Raw genomic sequence first — 20032 nt, 5'->3', positions numbered from 1 at the left:
AGGAGGCAGACAGACTAACAGGCAGACAGACAGGCAGGACAGTGACAATAGACTGTATAAGTGAATACACTGACCTAGTGAGTTCACAGTCAATTATTTTATGGTGGGAGACCATGGTTAACACCCAGGCTACACTAGTGTGTGTGTGTGTGTGTGTGTGTGTGTGTGTGTGCAGAAGAGGATTAACACCCAAGCTACAGCTACAGGGAGGGGGGGGGGGGGGGGGGGGGGAGAGAGAGGGAAAGAGAAAAAGAGAATACACTAAATCAAATCGAAGTTTATTGGTTGCGTACACAGATTTGCAGTTGTTATTGCAGGTGCATCGAAATGCTTCTGTTTCTATCTCCAACACTAGTGAGTACGGAAATAAAGATTCAGGCTCTCGTTAAGGACACACCAAAAGCATTCAAAGATGATACAAAGGTCACATAAAGATACTGAAAACATTGTTTGCTTTCACACCGGTTTTATTAACACATCTGGAATTGTCTCTCCACAGGTTTCAGGTAGAAGTGCGTTTGGCAGTGGCTCCACCTAGTGGGTTTTCCTCTCACTACACAACGTACACAATAAGAGCTCTGAGTTGGTATCAATAAATTCACAGGTATTGTTTCAAAGGATTTAGGCAACTGTCAGAGGTTAAAGGTCAACCTCTATTTGACCTTGAAGCTGATGACCTTGACATCTCCGTCAACCATGATGTGGTTGTACTTGCAGTCGCCAAGGCGATTGGGGAAGTCCATCATGTGACCGTCTGGCAGCTTGATGTAGAACTGCTCATTGGTGAAGTTGAGGACCAGCTGGACAGACAGACAGAGAGAGAGACAGAGAGAGAGAGAGAGAGAGACAGAGAGAGAGACAGAGAGAGAGACAGAGAGAGAGACAGAGAGAGAGAGAGACAGAGAGAAATGTTTAGAATGTCATTTACCAGCCATGTGTCTTGTAGTCTGCAGTCTGTAGCAGTCAGGCATGGGAGGCTAGAATCTTTGAGGCAAATTGTAATGATCTACTGCTTCATTTCTGTAGACTTTATTTGTATGGCTCCTGGTTAAGACTTATTTGTAATGATTCAATTCAAAAGTGAGCCAAATCTATGAGCCATTGAGATGACTAAACTATAAAACGTGTATCTCCTACTTATACAATAGATGCAGTTCTAATCCCCAGTGTAGACTAACTGTGGACTCTATAACCGTTACATATTATATTTTGCAGTTAGAGTCAACAGACTGTGTGACCAGGCTGACCTATGACCAAATGTTAAACTGGTATTTATTACCTTATCACACACACACACACACACACACACACACACACACACACACACACACACACACACACACACACACACACACACACACACACACACACACACACACACACACACACACACACACACACACACACACACACACACACACACACACACACCTTGAACTGCTCTCCATCCTGGAAGGGGAAGTGGCCTTCCTTGAGTTCGTCTCCCCAGCTTCCTCCAGACAGAGAGTTACACACGATGTGTTCGTGGCTGAAACGAGGGTTGAAGTGGAGGGCGTAGTTGTCACTGTCGTGGCCGATGTTGATGGAGAAACTATGTGGGGGAGAGATGGAGGAGGGGGGAGATTTAGAAAGAGTGAGAGAAAGAGAGAGAGAGAGAGAGAAAGAGGGAGAGATGGGTGAGATAAAATGAAACAGGAAATGAGATATGATAATTCAGCCCAAAAAATGTAACACAATAAGTTCTCCATGCTCGTGGTTTGTTTTTGCTTAGCCAAATTGAAATGAAACTATGTCAATAACCGTGACAACCTTCATGTATGTATATTGTGGGCTGCAAAGGCCCCCAATGTGACATCCAGGGCTACAAACACTGAAACCAATAGTTGAAACCAATAGTGACTTGTACGTGCACTGTTTTCAGTGTTTCCCATATACACTTCTTGTTGGTGGGCTGCGAAATACCCCAAAAGTACAATCAGGGCTACAAACATTCAATTGAAACCAAGAGTGTCAGGGTTCTGTTAAATCTTGGGAGTGAGCAGTGGGTTTCTAGGTCTAATGCTAGGGGAAACACTGTGTTGGGTTTGGGTTGAAAGGTGAAGTGTCAGGATCTTACCTAGAGGCTCCAGACTTGGTCTTCCCTGTGAACGTCATCTCCTGACCCTGCTTGAAGGACATCTCCTCCACACGGAACGGCTAGGAAGAAGAGAGGAGAAATTAGACAACTATGGGGTTAACAAATGGGATAAATACACAGTAATAAGCGTCTTACTGCACTGAGCTCATAGAAAACAGTTACCTTGCCAAAGGAACAGTACATATAGCAGACAGAGTAAATGAGAAGTGGTGAAAATAAAACTCATTGGTCTGCAGAGTTTGGTTCCCATAACAGGGATAATGTTCATCTAGGCCCAGTTGACATGACGATGGAGCTGACATGACGATGGAGCTGACATGACGATGGAGCTGACATGACGATGGAGCTGACATGACGATGGAGCTGACATGACGATGGAGCTGACATGACGATGGAGTTGACATGACGATGGAGTTGACATGACGATGGAGCTGACATGACGATGGAGCTGACATGACGATGGAGCTATGAACTTTTAGTTGATCATCCTGAAGTGTCAATGACATCTGTATGAACTTTGTATGACCTTTGTGTTTTTGTAAACGTTGTTATCCATAACTGTGGCATGTACTACTGCATAAACTTTACAGCTCAGGAGGCTGCTGAGGGGAGGACATCTCATAATTATGGCTGGAATGGAGTGAATGGAAAAGTATCAAACACGTGGAAAACCATGATGAGTTCCAAACCACTCCATTCATTCAGTTCCAGTCATTACTATGAGCCCGTCCTCCCCAATTAAGATGCCACCAGCCACCTGTGCTTTACAGATTCGTATCAGCACGTCTGTGGTGCACATGGAACTACGGTAACAGAACCTACGGTCAGGTTATCTGGTTCAGTGTTAATGATCAACCTTATTGGGGTAGTGAGTGAAACACCCAGGGGTAATAAAACCATATCCGGGTCCCAGATCTGTTTGCACTAGACGACTCCTATGGTCATTGTCACGCCATGTTTGCACAATCATATCTGGGATCAGTCATAAAATACCGAACACAGGGTCATAAAAGCAGGCAAACAGGAACTAAACGTTGTTTGAATGTTTGACCGTTGAGAATGTTACGAAGTGGTCACAAGGAGGTAGTAAAGTCATTAATGGTTTACAACACTGAGACTCAAAAAAATAGAGGATGAAACGGGTGATTCAAAGACGAGGTAAGACCCTACCACACCCTCTGTCTGTACCACAATCTGTGGTGTGTGTGTGTGTGTGTGTGTGTGTGTGTGTGTGTGTGTGTGTGTGTGTGTGTGTGTGTGTGTGTGTGTGTGTGTGTGTGTGTGTGTGTGTGTGTGTGACACTGCATCGTCAATGATGCTATTGAGATTCAAACAATCATTGGTTGGATCTAATAAATGGTAGTCATTGTGTCCTCTGTATCAGTGGGTCAATGTCCCTTGTGTCACATGGTATTAGTCACGTAGAAGATATAGCAGTTAGACCCTATACCTGGGCCGTACCTTGGAACACTGCACCACCTGTCTCTGTATCTCAGATCAATTATGACGTTAATTATCAAACAGGTGGAGTCTCCAGTGAATTCTCAAAAACTCTGTAATTCGTTGGGGATAGAATCCATTGACGTTGTACATTTCTTGTGGTTCAAAGCAACAAAGTTAGCCACATTTATATTGTGACACAGAATATTTCTAAACTGCTGAACTATTGGGTATCCTAGCATCTACAACCCTAATCTAGCTCACCTGATTCTAATAATTAGCTGGTTGATAAGCTGAAACCTACAGGAGGGTATCTCTCCAGGAACAGGGTTGGAGTGAAAACCTACAGGAGGGTATCTTTCCAGGAACAGGGTTGGAGTGAAAACCTACAGGAGGGTGGCTCTCCAGGAACGGGGTAGAAGTGAAAACATACAGGAGGGTATTTCTCCAGGAACGGGGTTGGAGAGCCCTGATCTAAAGTCTGTAGAATATACAGGTGTCATCCTCTTACTTTTTACAACCCTGAATCCAACTAATCTCCAGACTGTAACCACTCACAATAATTCAAAGTACATCAAGATAAGGAACACTATTGCAAAGGACCACAAAGAATCACACATTGATTTTATGGACTGTCACTGTAGTAGAATAAATTATATTGTCAATGAAAGTCTTTTAATCCCAGACTCATATTCAATTCCAGTTGTCCCAAGGTTATGTGTACTGTGATAATAATAATCATGATAACACAGTATCAAAGCCAAACATCAGTTTCAGGAGCTGCACACAAACTTTACCAGCTAACTCCCTGTCCCACTACCTTGTATTGATTTGCCTTTGAAAGGGAGGTGTTTAAACAATGTATCTGACAGGCTATCGTGTGTAGATAGTTTGAAAGCAGAGAAAGTTCATAAAAGAATAGTTCTCAATGAATTACAGTCATACATACCATCTTGGCGGACTTCTCTCTGAAATCTCAGCAGAAAAAGCCTGAAAAGTGAGAACATTTTCATTTTACAGTCTGGTATTGTAGAAAGGGCAGGGTTTAGAATTGTGTACTAGCCAATAAGAGAATGAGTTGTAAAAGTGGTGACCAATCAGGGACAAGAATATCACTAGCCTACATTTCCAACCAAGCAATAGAAGGAAGCAGTGAAGGCTACTGAGGGGAGGACGGCTGATAACAATGGCTGGAATGGAGTCAATGGAATGGTATCAACCACATGGAAACCACTCCAGCCATTATTCCAGCCTTTAGTATGAGCCATCCTCCCCTTAGCAGCCTCCACTGGAAGATAGTCAAATATATTTGGAGTGAGTCGCCAGAGAATGTACCAAATGGCACCATATTCCCTATATGGTGTACACATTTGTTTTTTTTATCAGGGCCCATAGAGCTCTGGTCAAAAGTAGTGCACTATGTAGGGAATATGGTGCCGTTTGGGACACATTTCTCAACAGGGTGGAGGGCTCTATCTATTTGATTTCTTTCTCTTTCTTGTTTCATTCTTTCTCGTTTCATTCTTCTCCCTTTCAGCCTGCAGTTGGGTGTTTCTGAGTCGTACACAACAAAACTGGACATTTTTGTGATTCATTTGATCCTTTCTAGTACAGTCAATGTAGGTGTCCATCCACTGTATTTTGACCAATGAAACTGTGATCTAGTGGTAAATATAGTTACTACACTCATTACTTACCATACAGTATTTTAATATTCTATAATCGTGCACACACTATATTACGTGTGCATATGGAACATTGAAAGAGAGTCAAAACTCTTAAGATAAAAATGTTTCTGTGAAATAATTCCATTCTGCGTTGAACACCTGTCAATGTTCAAGCACCTAGGGTAGGAGGGTGGAGCTTTGAGTACTGTAGCCAATCCCGTTTCTGTATTTCATATAGGGGCGGGCCACACTCAAGTAGGCTACCTAAGCAAACCTTGTATGTACACTGCTACTTCTGGGATGTTGAATTTATATCTTTACTTAACATTACTAATACAACTTCAATTTCTAAGTAAGGAACGTTTTAGCCTAATTTAAACCGTGAGCAGTTGCTGTACGAAAGTGTTGCATGCATTGCATCATAATATGTTGGTGTCAGTAGCAAGCTTGATTTGTGAGCTAACGTTAGCTTAGCTATGTTATGCTAGCAGTTTGCAATTGAATTACTTTTTTTCCTAAAGGTTTGGGGAGATGGCGTCGTTGGCAGCAATAGAGCCAGGGCTAACCCCGGGGACATTACTGAAAGAGGAATCCGTAGTACCAGTTTCTATATTCGCACCGGACTGTGGGGATGACCTTTCAGGGGGAGAGTGCTTCGAAGACGGAGAGAATGTTAACGGCGAGTCCGAGGATCATTTAGACTTTACTAGCAAGGTAGGCCCTGCTCTCGACTCAGCAAAAGCTAGCTACATGGCATATGCATGCGTGGATTTCAATTTTACATCAGCTTGAACAAAAATATGTTGCTATTTTTATGAAAGTGACAATTTTATAATGGCATTTAATTTGGTTGAAGTATGACCGGACACGTATCTTTTCGAGTGACCAGTACCCACCAAAACATGCAACGATGAATGAATGACACGTATATATGTGCCACTCTGTGTAGACACTACGGGTTGGCGAAACAACCTAAGATGATTTGACCAGATTTAGGCCTGGGCAACTCCAGTCCTCGGGAGCCTGATTTGCTGTCACTTTTCCCCCATCCCTAGCAAACACAGCTGATTTAAACTAGTTGCATTCTAAACTGAAGTTTAAACTGAGTCAGGCGTGTTAGCTGGGGCGAAAAGAGTGACACCAATCCGGCCTGAAACCTATATTTATCTGGCAAATGCCATTTATTTCAAATAAGAAAGTGTGGATTAAACATCAATATGTTCCTAATTGCATGAATCATCATGCATGTGCACATTTACAACTTGGTCAGGCTTGCCAGAAGCTAGGCTATGTCATTGTAACATCAACAAACGACCCAGGCCTAGCTTCTAGCTACTTGCTTCAATATTTGCATGCTGTCTGTCTGGCTGTCCATACTTTGTTTTGTTAGTATTATTCTGCCCTGTCCTCTACTGGACATAAACTGTAATGTTACGTTTTTTTTATTTACGTTGTAAATTTAGATGCATCACCAAGTCCAGTTTACAATAAAATGTTATTGCAAACACACTTATCTAAGTTTCTGTCAATTATCAAACAACACACCAGTGAATGAACCTAGACATATATTTTCTCTCTTTCCTAGCTGACTCTGGTCAGCCCCACAGGAGAACAGTATGACTCGTTACTACGGCAACTCCGAGAGAGGATGGATGAAGGATGTGGGGAGACCATTTATGTTGTGGGAGTGGGCTCAGGTCAGAAGGGACAACCTACTTTCCTACCTTATTTTCGGTCCATATACCTAAACCACACAACAGAACACATGGTCCTCATGTGTAAACATCTCCAATAAGAACCCAGATCTACGGTGACCCCCTTACAGAACACAGACCTGATGTGCTTTTTGTCTGTTGTTTAAACACAAACAGATCTGGGACCAGTCAGGCTAGTGTCAACCCCCAAAGCTGGGCACAGTGCGCAGGTTGACTAGGCTACTTGTATTGCCTGGGGTTATTTGGCATGCAGAATTACTTGTAGATCAATGACTGTCAACAGAGTTGGACCTACATGCAGTTCAACACTGAAAGAGAGGGTGCATCAGTTGTCATAATATAAGAGGTATTTTCGGATGGTAGAAAGAATGTATTATAAGCAAAAAAATGTTTTAATAGTTTTCTTGACTGATGCATGCTACATTTGGATCGGTCTGAGGTCTGTGGAGTGAGGCACTTGTATCTTAAACATTTGAATGGGGAACCGATGCTTATCGGTGATTGTAAAATCCTTAGCCAGTTAAGTTTGAAAAACACTAGCTAACTTGTTTATCCTGATTTAACCCTTTTAGTGGTCAGTTGGCAAAATGACAAGCCTCCACCTTCTCAGCTTCTGCTCCATTGTTCCTATAATTTGCCCAAACATTAATGGAACTACTATAGCTACATTAACTGATGTAAACTGGAAATGCAGTCAAGTACCCTGTAATTAAGGCCTTATGTCTGGTTAAAGCCACAAGCATGGGTGTTCTCAGAGTTATGGGCAGTGTGGTTAGTGTGTGGCTTTCTATCTCCTTACATCCTCTCTCCTGCTTCCCCCCCTTCTCGATCAGACGGAGGTGACTATGGTCTGGACGAGGGGGACATGGAGGCGTCAGTGGCCACGGTTCAATCCCTGTGTGAGCAGATAGAGGCAGACATGATCCTGCTGAGAGAACGTAGTGACGCAGGGGGGAAAGTACGAGACTACCTCATCCGCCGACGGGTCGGAGAGGAGGACTTCCTGGAAGTGAGGTGAGGGGGGGGGAGTACAAGACTACCTCATCCGCCATCGGAGAGAAGGACTTCCTGGAAGTGAGGTGAGGGGGGGGGGGAGAGTACAAGACTACGTCATCTGCCGTCGGAGAGGAGGACTTCCTGGAAGTGAGGTGGGGGGGGGGAGAGTACAAGACTACGTCATCTGCCGTCAGAGAGGAGGACTTCCTGGAAGTGAGGTGAGGAGGGGGGGGGGGGGAGTACAAGACTACCTCATCCACCGACAAGTCGAGAGAGGGAGAATGGGATGCCGGGAGGGGGGGAGAGAGAGACATTCGTTAATTTATTAATAGGTCTTCTCAGGGGGAGAAGAAGTTGGTTTGCTTTCAGGATCAATGTTCTGCAACATTTGGTGTTGCACATAACAGCTCTCTGTCCTTTAACTTCTCTCTCCCCTTCCCATACAGGGTGGCGGTGGTGGGTAACGTGGATGCCGGTAAGAGCACCCTGCTGGGGGTGTTGACCCACGGGGAGCTGGACAACGGCAGGGGGTTCGCCAGGCAGAAGCTCTTCCGACACAAACACGAGATGGAGAGCGGCAGGACCAGCAGTGTGGGGAACGACATCCTGGGCTTCGACCAGGAGGGACATGTAAGATAATGACTTGGAGGAGTCACTAAGGACATTTAAGTTAGATAGGGATGACATAGGCAGGAGATGGAGAGTGACAGGACGAAGCTGACTTAGAGCCTGGTTCATCTTGACCCTAGCGTGTTGTCCAGCACTCTGATTTATACCAACCTCTCTCGGTCTCTGCTCCTAGGTGGTGAATAAGCCAGACAATCACGGGGGCAGCCTGGACTGGACTAAGATCTGTGAGAGGTCCTCTAAGGTCATCACCTTTATAGATCTGGCCGGCCACGAGAAGTATCTGAAAACCACTGTGTTTGGAATGACCGGACACCTACCAGACTTCTGTATGCTCATGGTGAGAGACAGGGGTGGTGTGTTTTCATTCACACATGGTCAGTTGCTTATCACCACAGACATTTACTGTGTCAGTGACTTTCTCTCGCTCACTCTTCTACATCTCGCTCTCCTTCCCTCTCTCTCTCTCTAGGTGGGCAGTAATGCAGGTATTGTAGGGATGACCAAGGAGCATCTAGGTTTGGCTCTAGCCCTGAATGTACCAGTCTTTGTAGTCGTGACCAAGATAGACATGTGTCCAGCCAACATCCTAGCAGGTGAGAGATGGACTGTGGAACATGGCCCTGTTCAAATCAATAAAACATGATAATTAATCATAGTGAAATGTAACATTCTTATTTTTTTTTAAAAATTTTCCATTGGAAAAATCCAGGTAGTTCCTCCCCGTTAGTCTGTTTGGTTAAGAAATGAACACACAATGTGTGTTAATAATTGTGTGTGTGTTTTCCAGAGACACTGCATCTGTTACAGAGGTTACTGAAGTCCCCAGGATGTAGAAAGATCCCTGTACTGGTTCAAAACAAAGATGATGTTATCGTCACTGCATCCAACTTCAGCTCAGAGAGGTAAATACCAGTGAAGTAACACACAGTTTCCTTGTGGTTTTGGTCCTTTTCCTGATTTCATCTGAACAGTTTGCCACCTTGTGTGTAAGATGGCGCCGACAGGCATGGCACCTCTGTTCTAGCTCCTAAGCAAGTGTGTGTGTGTGTGTGTGTGTGTGTGTGTCATTTCTTACATTATTGGCCCAGAACGTATTTTGTGTTATTGCATACAGCCGGAAAACTTTTGGATATCAGAGCGGCGGTAACTCACCAGCGACCCAAACAGAAATAAGAGTTTTCTGAATTGCATCCTTTGTTTGCAACCCCTAAGGCAACTGAACGCATCCCAGAGGCTGCTCCAAAACACCACCGGGCAGAAGAGGTGTTTGGAGTGGACTTCTATATGCCGACTCGGGAGGCGTGCACACCATCCACCGATTCCGCGTATATTACTCGCTAATGTTCAGTCCCTGGACAATAAAGTAGATGAGCTCAGGGACTGTAACATACTCTGTTTCACGGAATCATGGCTCTCCAGATATACTGTCCCCATCCATACAGCCAGCTGGGTTCTCAGTACATCGCACAGACGGGAATAAGGAACTCTCCTGGAAGAAGAAAGGCGGAGGTGTATGTTTCATGAGGAGGTGGTGAGGGCCCTGGCGGAGTGGTGCTAGGGAACTCACCTCAATGTCAACAAAACAAAGGAGCTGATCGTGGTCTTCAGGAGACAGGGAGCACACCTCCCATCCACATCAACAGGAACGCAGCAGAGAAGGTGAAAAGCTCTCCCTGCTCTCTGTCCTCAGTTCCTCAGTGTACTCATCACTGACCATCTGAAATGGTCCACCCACACAGTTAGTGGTGAAGACAGCGCCTCTTCAACCTCAGGAGGCTGAAGAAATTTGGCTTGATCCCTAAGAACCTCACAGCTGCACTGCCCGCAATCACAGAGCTCTCCATAGGGTGGTGCGGTCTGCCCAACGCATCACCGGGGAAGCACTGCCTGCTCTCAGGACACCTACAGCACCCGATGTCACAGGAAGGCCAAAAAGATCATCAAGGACAACAACCACCCGAGCCACTGCCTGTTCACCCAGCTATCATCCAGAAGACGAGGTCAGTACAGGTGCATCAAGGCTGGGCCCGAGAGACTGAAAAACAGCTTCTATCTCAAGGCCATCAGACTGTTAAATAGCATCACTAGCTGGCCTCCACCCAGTACCCTGCTCTGAACTTAGTCACTGTCACTAGCCGGCTACCACCCAGTTACTCAACCATACCCCTTAGAGGCTGCTGCCCTATGTACATAGACATGGACCACTGGTCATGTTAATAATGTTTACATACTGTTGTGCCCATTTCATATGTTAATATACTGTATTCTAGTTAATGCAACTCCGAAATTGCTCGTCCTAATATTTATATATTTCTTAATTCCATTTTATTTTGAGGTTTGTGTAATGTTGTGAATTGTTAGATATTACTGCACTGCAGGAGCTAGGAACACAAGCATTTCGCTACACCTGAAATAACATCTGCAAAAAAAATTGTATGTGACCAATAACATTTGAATTGATTTATGGGTAACGTATGTCGCCTTACTCCTCCACTCTTTCCCTCTTTGTCCCATCTTTGTCTTTCTTCCTTTCTCTTCTCCCTGCTCCCCTCTCCCTCTCTTTCTCTCTCTGTGTCTCTCCCTAGGATGTGTCCAATCTTCCAGGTCTCCAATGTAACAGGAGAGAACATGGACCTTCTGAAGATGTTCCTCAACCTGCTGTCTTCTAAAACCTCCTATAGAGAAGATGAGCCTGCCGAGTTCCAGATCGATGACACCTACTCAGTACCGGTTGGTCCACACACACAACCATCAACACCACACACACACACACACACACACACACACAACACCACAAACACATTTAACAGCCTGTGTTGTATTGACGTCTCCTTTCTCTCCTCAGGGTGTGGGCACAGTAGTATCCGGCACTACGTTACGTGGATTGATACGACTGAATGACACGCTGCTGCTCGGCCCAGACCCCCTGGGCAGTTTCCTCTCCATCGCTGTCAAATCTATCCACCGCAAGAGGATGCCAGTCAAAGAGGTCCGGGGGGGACAGACCGCCTCCTTCGCACTCAAAAAGGTGTGTTTTTAGGCGTATGACTGTAAGGCTACAACCACACACAGACACAATAACACAGATTAAGTCGTACTTGCATTCATAAATTGTCTGTTTTTGTGTGTCAAAAGATCAGCTCAAGTCAACAATTTTCGAATAAGTTGCATATGTAAAAAGATGGACAATTCGTTTTTTTCTCCAGAGAATTCTCTGTCCATAATCGATCAATGGATGACTCCCGTTGGAAAAATCCTCGATCGGCACATTTCTGACACAATGTCTGTCCTAATGTTTCTCTCTCCTCTTCCCCTCTCCCCCGCCCGGCCCCTTTTTCACCCCTCTCTCTCTCTTTCTTCTCCTCCAGATCAAGCGTTCCTCCATCAGGAAGGGGATGGTGATGATCTCTCCCAGACTAACACCGCAGGCTACCTGGGAGTTCATGGCTGAGATACTGGTCCTGCACCACCCCACCACCATATCACCACGATACCAGGCTATGGGTGAGCGGCTTTCAAACGTCTGGGTGTGTTCATGATTGCTTGTATACTGTGGCAATGCTCAATTTAGCATTACAGTTTCAGCCATATTCATATTAGGTCTTTGTCTCATTTTTGTGTGACTGTAGGAGAGACAATGGGACACGTCCACAGTTGCTATGCCACTGGTATGTCAATTGTTATTTTTTTTCTGTCTTTCTCTCCCTCAGTGCACTGTGGCAGCATCAGACAGACAGCCACCATTCTGACCATGAACAGAGACTGTCTACGTACCGGAGACAAGGCCTCAGTCCACTTCAGATTCATCAAGACCCCCGAGTACCTCCACACAGACCAGAGACTGGTGTTCAGAGAGGGACGCACCAAGGCTGTGGGCACCATCACCAAGGTATGGGGTTATAACTAGTTGTAAGGGGTTATGAATGGTCATAAGTTTATAAAAGGTCATGGAGCATTAAACCCCCTTAGAGAAACATTTCACAATGTTACAATAACTTACTGTCTCTTCACCAGATTTGCTGTGTGTGTGGTCAAGTGTTATGAAGGGCTTATACCTCTTTCTAAAGGGTCCCAGACTACCTCCTAACTAACTCCACCTGTACATGTCTCTCCAGCTGCTCCAGTCAGTCACCAAGGCCCAGCAGGCCAAGATGCAGTCCACTAAGAAGGGCACCACGTCAGCCAATGAGGAGGCAGGATCCGCACCGCGGCCCGACAGCCCCAGCGCAGGACAGCTACCGGTGAGCTACCGGGGTAGGGAGGGGCTTAGACTGAACAACTGGTGAAGAAAGGGACTACCCTGCGTTCATAACCAAGTGGGAAAGTGGTATTTACCACATACGACTGGGAAAAATCCACTGGAACGCCCCTCCAACTGGTAATTACTAGTGGGAAGCTCATCTATCATCCCTGAGCTCTGACTTCTCCCACATGCTGAGCTCTGTCACCTACTAAGGAAATGACCTCTATGCATCAACAAAACATTATTTATAAAAAATGTATATCTATTAATGTTTTTTTTAATACGACTTGGTTTACAAGCAAGATTATGGTTGATGCTGCTTGTTGGCCATTAGCCAATCGGCTTTTCTCAACGAGTTCAAAGCACGTGAATGCATCCAGCTGGTATTTACGACTTCACAACTGGTAATTAACGCCTTCCCTCTGGGTTATGAACGCAGCATTAGACATGGAGGGGCTTAGACAGAACTCTTTGGTACGAACACCTGGAGGAGGGAGGGGATTAGGTAGAGGGAGGGGCTTGGACAGAGATGTAAGAAGTAGAGCTGACATGATTCCCAATTCTACATGACAGACAATCATCTGTTCTACACAAAATATTTCTAACTAAGGGAGGGGGTTAGAGAACATCCTGGAGTAAGAGGTAATATAATGACTTGCTAGAAGAGGAGGAAAGTTAAACTCTCTGCCCTGCTGCATTGTATGCTTTCATGTCTTTAGTGTTGAGTGACTGGATTTTGTGTGTGTGTGCGTGTGTGTGTGTGTGTGTGCAGACCTGCCAACATACAGCATTTTGCGTACCAACTATGCAATTCTCTGTCCATGTACGAGATCCGAGTTAATAGTACACAGAAATGAATGGGGCCTTATTTTTTTTATTTTTTTTATTTAACATTTAAATTAAAAAAAATGCATCCACTGAGTGAATCTAACATCCTGATTCTTGAGCTGCACCACACAGACATGTATGGAGTTTGTGTCAACGGACATGGAGATTAATACATCATTATTGGACGAACATCTACTTTGTGCATGACTCAAATTATTTTTCCAACAATTGTTTACAGACAGTTTATTTCACTTATAATTCACTGTATCACAATTCCAGTGGGTCAGAAGTTTACATACACTAAGTTGACTGTGCCTTTAAACGGCTTGGAAAATTCCAGAAAATATCATGGCTTTAGAAACTTCTGATAGGCTAATTGACATAATTTAAGTCAGTTGGAGGTGTATCTGTGGATGTATTTCATGGCCTACCTTCAAACTCAGTGCCTCTTTGCTTGACATCATGGGAAAATCAAAAGAAATCTGCCAAGACCTCAGACAAAAATGTGTAGACCTCCACAAGTCTGGTTCATCCATGGGTGCAATTTCCAAATGCCTGAAGGTACCATTCATCTGTACAAACAATAGTGTTTATACTTGCGTACTATGGGACCACGCAGCTGTCACACTACTCAGGAAGGAGAAGCGTTCTGTCTCCTAGAGATGAATGTACTTTGGTGCGAAAAGTGCAAATCAATCCTAGAACAGCAGCGAAGGACCTTGTGAAGATGCTGGAGGTAACGGTACAAAAGTATCTATATCCACAGTAAAACAATTCCTATATCGACATAACCTGAAAGGCCGCTCAGCAAGGAAGAAGCCACTACTCCAAAACCGCCATAAAAAAGCCAGACTACGGTTTGCAACTGCACATGGGGACAAAGATTGTACTTTTTGGAGAAATGTCCTCTGATCTGTTGAGAAAGAAAAAAATAACTCTTTGGCCATAATGATCATCATTATGTTTGTAGGAAAAAGGGGGAGGTTTGCAAGCCGATGAACACCATCCCAACCGCGACGCACAGGGGTGGCAGCATCATGTTGTGGGGGTGCTTTGCTGCAGGAGGGACAGGTGCACTTCCCAAAATAGATGGCATCATGAGGAAGGACATTTATGTGGATATATTGAAGAAACACCTCGAGACATCAGTCAGGAAGTTAAAGGTTGGTTGCAAATGGGTCTTCCAAATGGACAATGACCCCAAGCATACTTCCAAAGTTGTGGCAAAATGGCTTAAGGACAACAAAGTCAAGGTATTGGAGTGGCCATCAAAGCCCTGACCTCAAGCCTATAGAAAATGTGTGGGCAGAACTGAAAAAGCATATGCGAGCAAGGAGGCCTACAAACCTGACTCAGTTACACCAGCTCTCAGGAGGAATGGGCCAAAATTCACCCAATTTATTGTGGGAAGCTTGTAGAATGCGTCCCGAAATGTTTTGAACCAAGTTAAACAATTTTAAAGGCAATGCTACCAAATACTAATTGAGTGTGGTGTAAACTTCTGACCCACTGGAAAAGTGATGAAAGAAATAAAAGCGCTAAAATAAGTCCTGCCTCACCAGCTCCTCATTGGTTTATAGAAGCAGGTACCTGTGCCATTTCCTCATTGGTTATACCCACGTGGGTGATTAAAAGACAAACTAAATAGCTAACTAGATAAATTGCCATCAATGTTTTAATGCTTATTGACCTGTTCCCAAATTAATGTAATTGGTTCAGAGTATTATTTTGGGGACAGGTCGAAAAGCATTAAACGTTGATGGTTATTTAGCTAGCTAGCTTGGGCATGCTAGCTAATTTGTCCTATTTAGCTAGCTTGCTGTTGCTAGCTAATTTGTCCTGGGATATAAACATGAGTTATTTTACCTGAAATGCCCAAGGTCCTCTACTCCACCAATTTATCCACACATAAAACAGTCTACCGAATCGCCTCCTTCCAGACTTTTTCTTCTCTTGACTTTATATTGCGATTGTCAACTTTCATAAACTAGGTGCATTACCGGCACTGACCTCGTTCGTCTTTCAGTCACCCACGTGGGTATAACCAATGAGATGGCACGTGGGTAGCTGCTTCTATAAACCAATGAGATGGGAGAGGCAGGACTTGCAGCGCGATCTGCGTCCGTGATAATTCTCTTATCTAATAAAGGTAAATGAATCAATAATCCATTATTAATTAGTAGTTATGTAGCATGGATAATGAATAATTAAAGGACTGAACGTTAGTCCCATAAGGTCTAGTAGAGACCCGGAAGGAAGAGTGTGTGTGTGTGTGTGTGTGTGTGTGTGTGTGTGTGTGTGTGTGTGTGTGTGTGTGTGTATTAGTGGATCTAAGAGAACTGTAGACTGGTTCTACCTGACCTAGCAACTTTGAGAGGCTTTGGAGGAAATATGGGAGTAACTCTCAAGGTCTCAGTAATCTCGGGGGGGGGAAAGCACAGACAGCGCTGGATAGTGATTAACAGCGGTGGGAAGTCAAGGGAGAGATACTGTTCACCGTGTGTGTGTGTGCGTAAGTTATCTACAGTTTGTGTGGAGATGTGTGCGTAAGCGGAGAGGGAGAGAGAGGGGATAAAATGAACGTCTTTGTTCATGTTGGGCAGAACGTTCTCTGAATCAACTGTACAGACCTTTTGCAGAAAGCTGAGTCCTTGCCTAATTATTAACCCATTGTCTTACAAACCTTGGGAATTAGTCAAGGCTTATTGATTGTTAATTATTATCATGGGGATAAAATAATTCCTTTGACAGTCAGAAACAGAACTGACTTCTATTTTAGCACTTGACAACGCAGACGCTCACGTGCAGTGTGGGTGCAATAATTGAATAACAAGTATGTCTAAATGTATTATGCAACGTGAGCGGTGTGGTCAGCCAGTTAGATGCGATTTGCCATAAAGTCCAAAGAAGAAAAAGCCTGGAAGGAGGAGAGATGACTAGAAACGTTTCAGTTGACTATTTTGTGTGTATTAATTGTCGGAGTAGAGGACCTTGTGCATTTCAGGTAAAATAACAACTAAACGTTTATATCCCAGGACAAATGAGCTAGCAAAATTTCCATAAATGTTTAATGCTTTTCAACCTGTCCCCAAATTAATATAATTTGTTCGGCGTTTGTTTTAATATTTCAACCTGCCTTTGGTGTGGGGGGACAAAATAAATTTGCTCAGACATGCTGAGTGCACTCGTTACCAATATGGTTTCAATGATTGCCAGAGGAACTATTTGCCACAAAGAAGTCTACCCTGATGCCCTGCTGCGTAAGGCTAAATCTAACCGCAATTTGGCGCGTGCGTATGGTACTCTAAAATATGCCGTGCGCGTATGGTACTCTAAAAGCTGGACAGGGTTGGCATGTGTGTGTTGTAACAGCAGCTTTCTTCTCTTTTTCCAATATGCTGGCTAATCTCTCTTCCGATGCCCCTCCATCTCGTTTCACTCTTTCTTTATCCCGCGCTTTTGATTGTTCATCACCCTGTCTTTCACCATCTCTATTTTTTTTTCAAAATGTCCTCCCTTTCCTTGACCCTCACACTTGTCTGCCAATATCCCTCTCTTCCGCTCTCAATTTTCATTCCACTTACATCTTTTTTCCTCCTCATCCCACTTTCGTTCACTCCTCTCCTTCATTATCGCCGGACCCATCACTCGTTCCTTTCATCTTTCCTGACCTCCGTCCATTAAACTTGTCTCCCCGTCCCCTCCTTAACACTTCCCCCACCCGTCACTCTTTCGTTTTCCTTCACTCTCTCTCTCCCTCCGTCTGTCTTGTTGGGTGTCTGCGTCAGACAGTGGGGGAGGAGGAGACGCTATGTAAAGACGGCAACAAAGAGAACCAGGTAAACGGAACGAGGGAAGGAAACACCAGCGCCATTTGTCTTAAAGAAGTACTGCCATGACTTTCATTTATCCCAACTCTAAAGAGTGTTTTCCTGTGCAAGCCTGAACTTTGACTTCTAAAAGTACTAAAAAGATTATTTACTTGAATGAAAACATTAAAATGACATTTAGCCTGAACTAATGTTGTGTAATAAATAAATAAAAATTCTATGAGAATTTGTCTATTCTCATTTTTTAAAGTCAAATATTATCTAAAAGTTAGAGGTGGTTGTAAATTGTGTGCTTGGCTTAACATTTAGTAACACTTGTTCTGTTGTGACTGTTCTCCTCCAGCCCAAGTCAGGAGGTGGAGGCAGGAGGAGAGGGGGTCAGAGACACCGAGGAAAAGCCCTGAACAGCACAGCATCGCCAACATCACAACACACACCAGCTGCAGCAGGAGTGGGCACCACTGCCTAACCCCTCCACCATCTCCTCTCTATACTCTCCTCTACATCCTCTTCTCTCTCTCCCCTCCTCTACATCCTGTTTTGTAATCATTCTTGTTCCAATTTGGGGAGAAGGAATGAATGTAGCAAAGAAAAGGAGGACTAGAAGTGAAACATGCATTAATCCTAAATGATACAGCTTAACATGTACATCCTAGTTAGATCACCATTACAGAGTAGTTCTAGAACATCGTTAAATGTCACTATGGATTCTATGGCAACTAACGACTGAACTGGCCCCTGGAATATAGCAGAAGGAAACAGTTTATTCAATCTAACAGACACGGTGTAGTAATAGAAACAAACAAGGTTTAGTTTTATTACAGATTCATTATGTAGACAGGAAAGAAATGGTGTTGTTCAGGCACACAGATCTTAACTGTTGTCTTAAGGGGTCGTCATCGAGTCTAATAATAACTGATTCAAGATTCAATCTAACAGGAAATAAATGGTGTAGTTCACAAGGTTTAGATGAAATCTAACAGACCGGACCTGGCATAGGAGTCTCAAGGTTTAGATTTGTTATTTGATTCATCATTATTTAGACACAAGGTTTCCACTCAATCTAATAGAACAGGATGGGTGTGGTTCAGACACGGGATAGGCCTACCTAACCAACCCCAAGGACAATTTTTCACTAGGCTCATACACTGCCATCTGACTATACATAAAACAGTGGTTCTCAAACATTTGGATCAGGACTCGCTGTAGGTCATGTTTTGTTCTATTTTTGCCCTGGCTGTATTTTAATAGGAGAAATGACTAATTTGGGCCTTGGAAAACCTGCTATACAGAACCAATGATTTAGATATGTGTGCCTTTTTATGTCTGCCCAAAAAAAAGCATTGAGTGGAAACTGAAAGCTGTGTGTTTTTTAAAATAGTGGATTTTGGTCTTGGAGAAATTAAGTGAGCTACATTGTTCAAATGGATGCAAAGTTTGTTCAAAGTTCTGTTCATCTGTTGCAGTCAGAAATGTTGACGTGTAACTGAAAAACACAGACGACATATCTGTTCTATAATTAATTTCAATAGATTTGGGAATCATTGCTCAGCTACCCTTGTAGCGTGTTCTGTGTTGGATTATTTATTTGGCTTTCATAGATGAAAGGGTTTGGAAAATCCAAGAAGGCTAATACGGCTTAAAAGTATTTCAGGAGGATTTAGAAGTTTTCCATGTTATCCTCAATACCCTCTCAAGGACATTGTTTGAGCCCAAAAATGCAGGCGGAATAGTAGTTTTAAGATTTGTTTTATTCAGTTTCTAGTCATGCACACCTTCTATAAGATTTGTTGGAGGAATTAGGCTTTTTGGGATTGAAGATTTAGGTTAATCCATTTCCATACTTGATATGATTCAAATTATTTTTTTTCTAAGCTTTGATGGGGTGTGAGCATTTTTATTTTGGGTTTGTATTGGGACAGGTTTCAGTGGTGGAAGGCTTGAATTTGTTGTTACCACCAGGTAGACGTTATACTTTAGTACAGATCTAGGATCAGTTTATCCAGCCACAGATGTTATCCTGAAGTATTAGAGGGGGAAACAACTGACCTTAGATCAGGTCTAAAGGTAACCTAATTTTATTTCTTATTCTCTGCATTTATAATGGATGTTGATCTCAGTACATTCAACAACCATTTTTTTCCCTTTTTTTTTAAGCTAATATTAGTGTATACATTTTCTTTTTGAATGGACTGAGCAACACATTTTTGTGTATGCATCTTATGTACAAAAAGGAAAGTTGCACCGAAAGAAAAAGAAAGTCGTTTAACTTAACACAGTGGTGCCAGTTTGTTGTAAATCCTTTTAAATAAAGCTGTTTCAGAGTATCAACATGTTGTCTGGTCATATTTTGTCAATACTGGGCCTTCTAGGGAGAGTGTATCACCTGGCTGCCAGCACTTCTATAAGGGACCAGTTCACATTCCGATGTTAGTGCTGTTCTAGGATCAGGTCTCCCCCTTTCCATGTAATCTTAATGATTGTGCTCTAAAAGGCAAACAGCTCTTAGATCAGCACTCTTACTCTAAGCTTTATGAGTACGAGTG

The 20032-nt window shown here is 43.5% G+C and overlaps 2 protein-coding genes across 6 annotated transcripts; one reads left to right on the top strand and one right to left on the bottom strand.

Annotated features, from left to right (window-relative positions):
- Positions 1 to 257: 257 nt before the first annotated feature.
- Positions 258 to 4609, bottom strand: LOC106590712 (galectin-2). The gene is made up of 4 exons (XM_014181871.3): positions 4527 to 4609; positions 2117 to 2196; positions 1432 to 1591; positions 258 to 800 (listed from the first exon to the last, which is right to left on the bottom strand). The coding sequence occupies exons 1-4, from the start codon at positions 4527 to 4529 to the stop codon at positions 654 to 656; spliced, it is 390 nt and encodes a 129-aa protein (XP_014037346.1). The 5' UTR covers positions 4530 to 4609; the 3' UTR covers positions 258 to 653.
- On the top strand, positions 3277 to 19817 carry LOC106590723 (GTP-binding protein 1). 5 transcript variants are annotated; one of them, XM_082966286.1, is made up of 15 exons: positions 3277 to 3295; positions 5766 to 5958; positions 6830 to 6941; positions 7793 to 7973; positions 8402 to 8585; positions 8758 to 8922; positions 9055 to 9178; positions 9373 to 9487; positions 11171 to 11315; positions 11431 to 11613; positions 11954 to 12089; positions 12296 to 12474; positions 12701 to 12826; positions 17445 to 17495; positions 17830 to 19817. In XM_082966286.1, the coding sequence occupies exons 2-15, from the start codon at positions 5776 to 5778 to the stop codon at positions 17953 to 17955; spliced, it is 2010 nt and encodes a 669-aa protein (XP_082822412.1). In that variant the 5' UTR covers positions 3277 to 3295; positions 5766 to 5775; the 3' UTR covers positions 17956 to 19817. The 5 variants fall into 5 exon arrangements, with proteins under 5 accessions (XP_082822412.1, XP_045564328.1, XP_045564338.1 ...); XM_045708372.2 differs by lacking the exon at positions 3277 to 3295 and adding an exon at positions 5469 to 5521; XM_045708382.2 differs by lacking the exon at positions 3277 to 3295 and adding an exon at positions 5495 to 5596 and having other exon boundaries at positions 17449 to 17495.
- Positions 19818 to 20032: the final 215 nt, after the last annotated feature.

Source organism: Salmo salar, chromosome 02 (assembly GCF_965601325.2).
Source record: "Salmo salar chromosome 02, fSalSal1, whole genome shotgun sequence".
NCBI lineage: Eukaryota > Metazoa > Chordata > Actinopteri > Salmoniformes > Salmonidae > Salmo > Salmo salar.
Note: the sequence above shows the minus strand (reverse complement) of the source record. Positions and strands in the feature narration are given on the sequence as shown.

Bases quoted from the DNA above. Each gene is read 5' to 3' on its own strand.
- LOC106590712 (XM_014181871.3), bottom strand. The intron at 1,592-2,116 runs GTAAGATCCTGA...TCCCCCACATAG, and splicing joins ACCAAGTCTGGAGCCTCTAG to TTTCTCCATCAACATCGGCC. The intron at 801-1,431 runs GTGTGTGTGTGT...CTGTCTGTCCAG, and splicing joins AGGATGGAGAGCAGTTCAAG to CTGGTCCTCAACTTCACCAA.
- LOC106590723 (XM_082966286.1), top strand. From the start codon at position 5,776: ATGGCGTCGTTGGCAGCAATAGAGCCAGGGCTAACCCCGGGGACATTA. The intron at 8,923-9,054 runs GTGAGAGACAGG...CTCTCTCTCTAG, and splicing joins CAGACTTCTGTATGCTCATG to GTGGGCAGTAATGCAGGTAT. The intron at 12,090-12,295 runs GTGAGCGGCTTT...TCTCTCCCTCAG, and splicing joins ACCACGATACCAGGCTATGG to TGCACTGTGGCAGCATCAGA.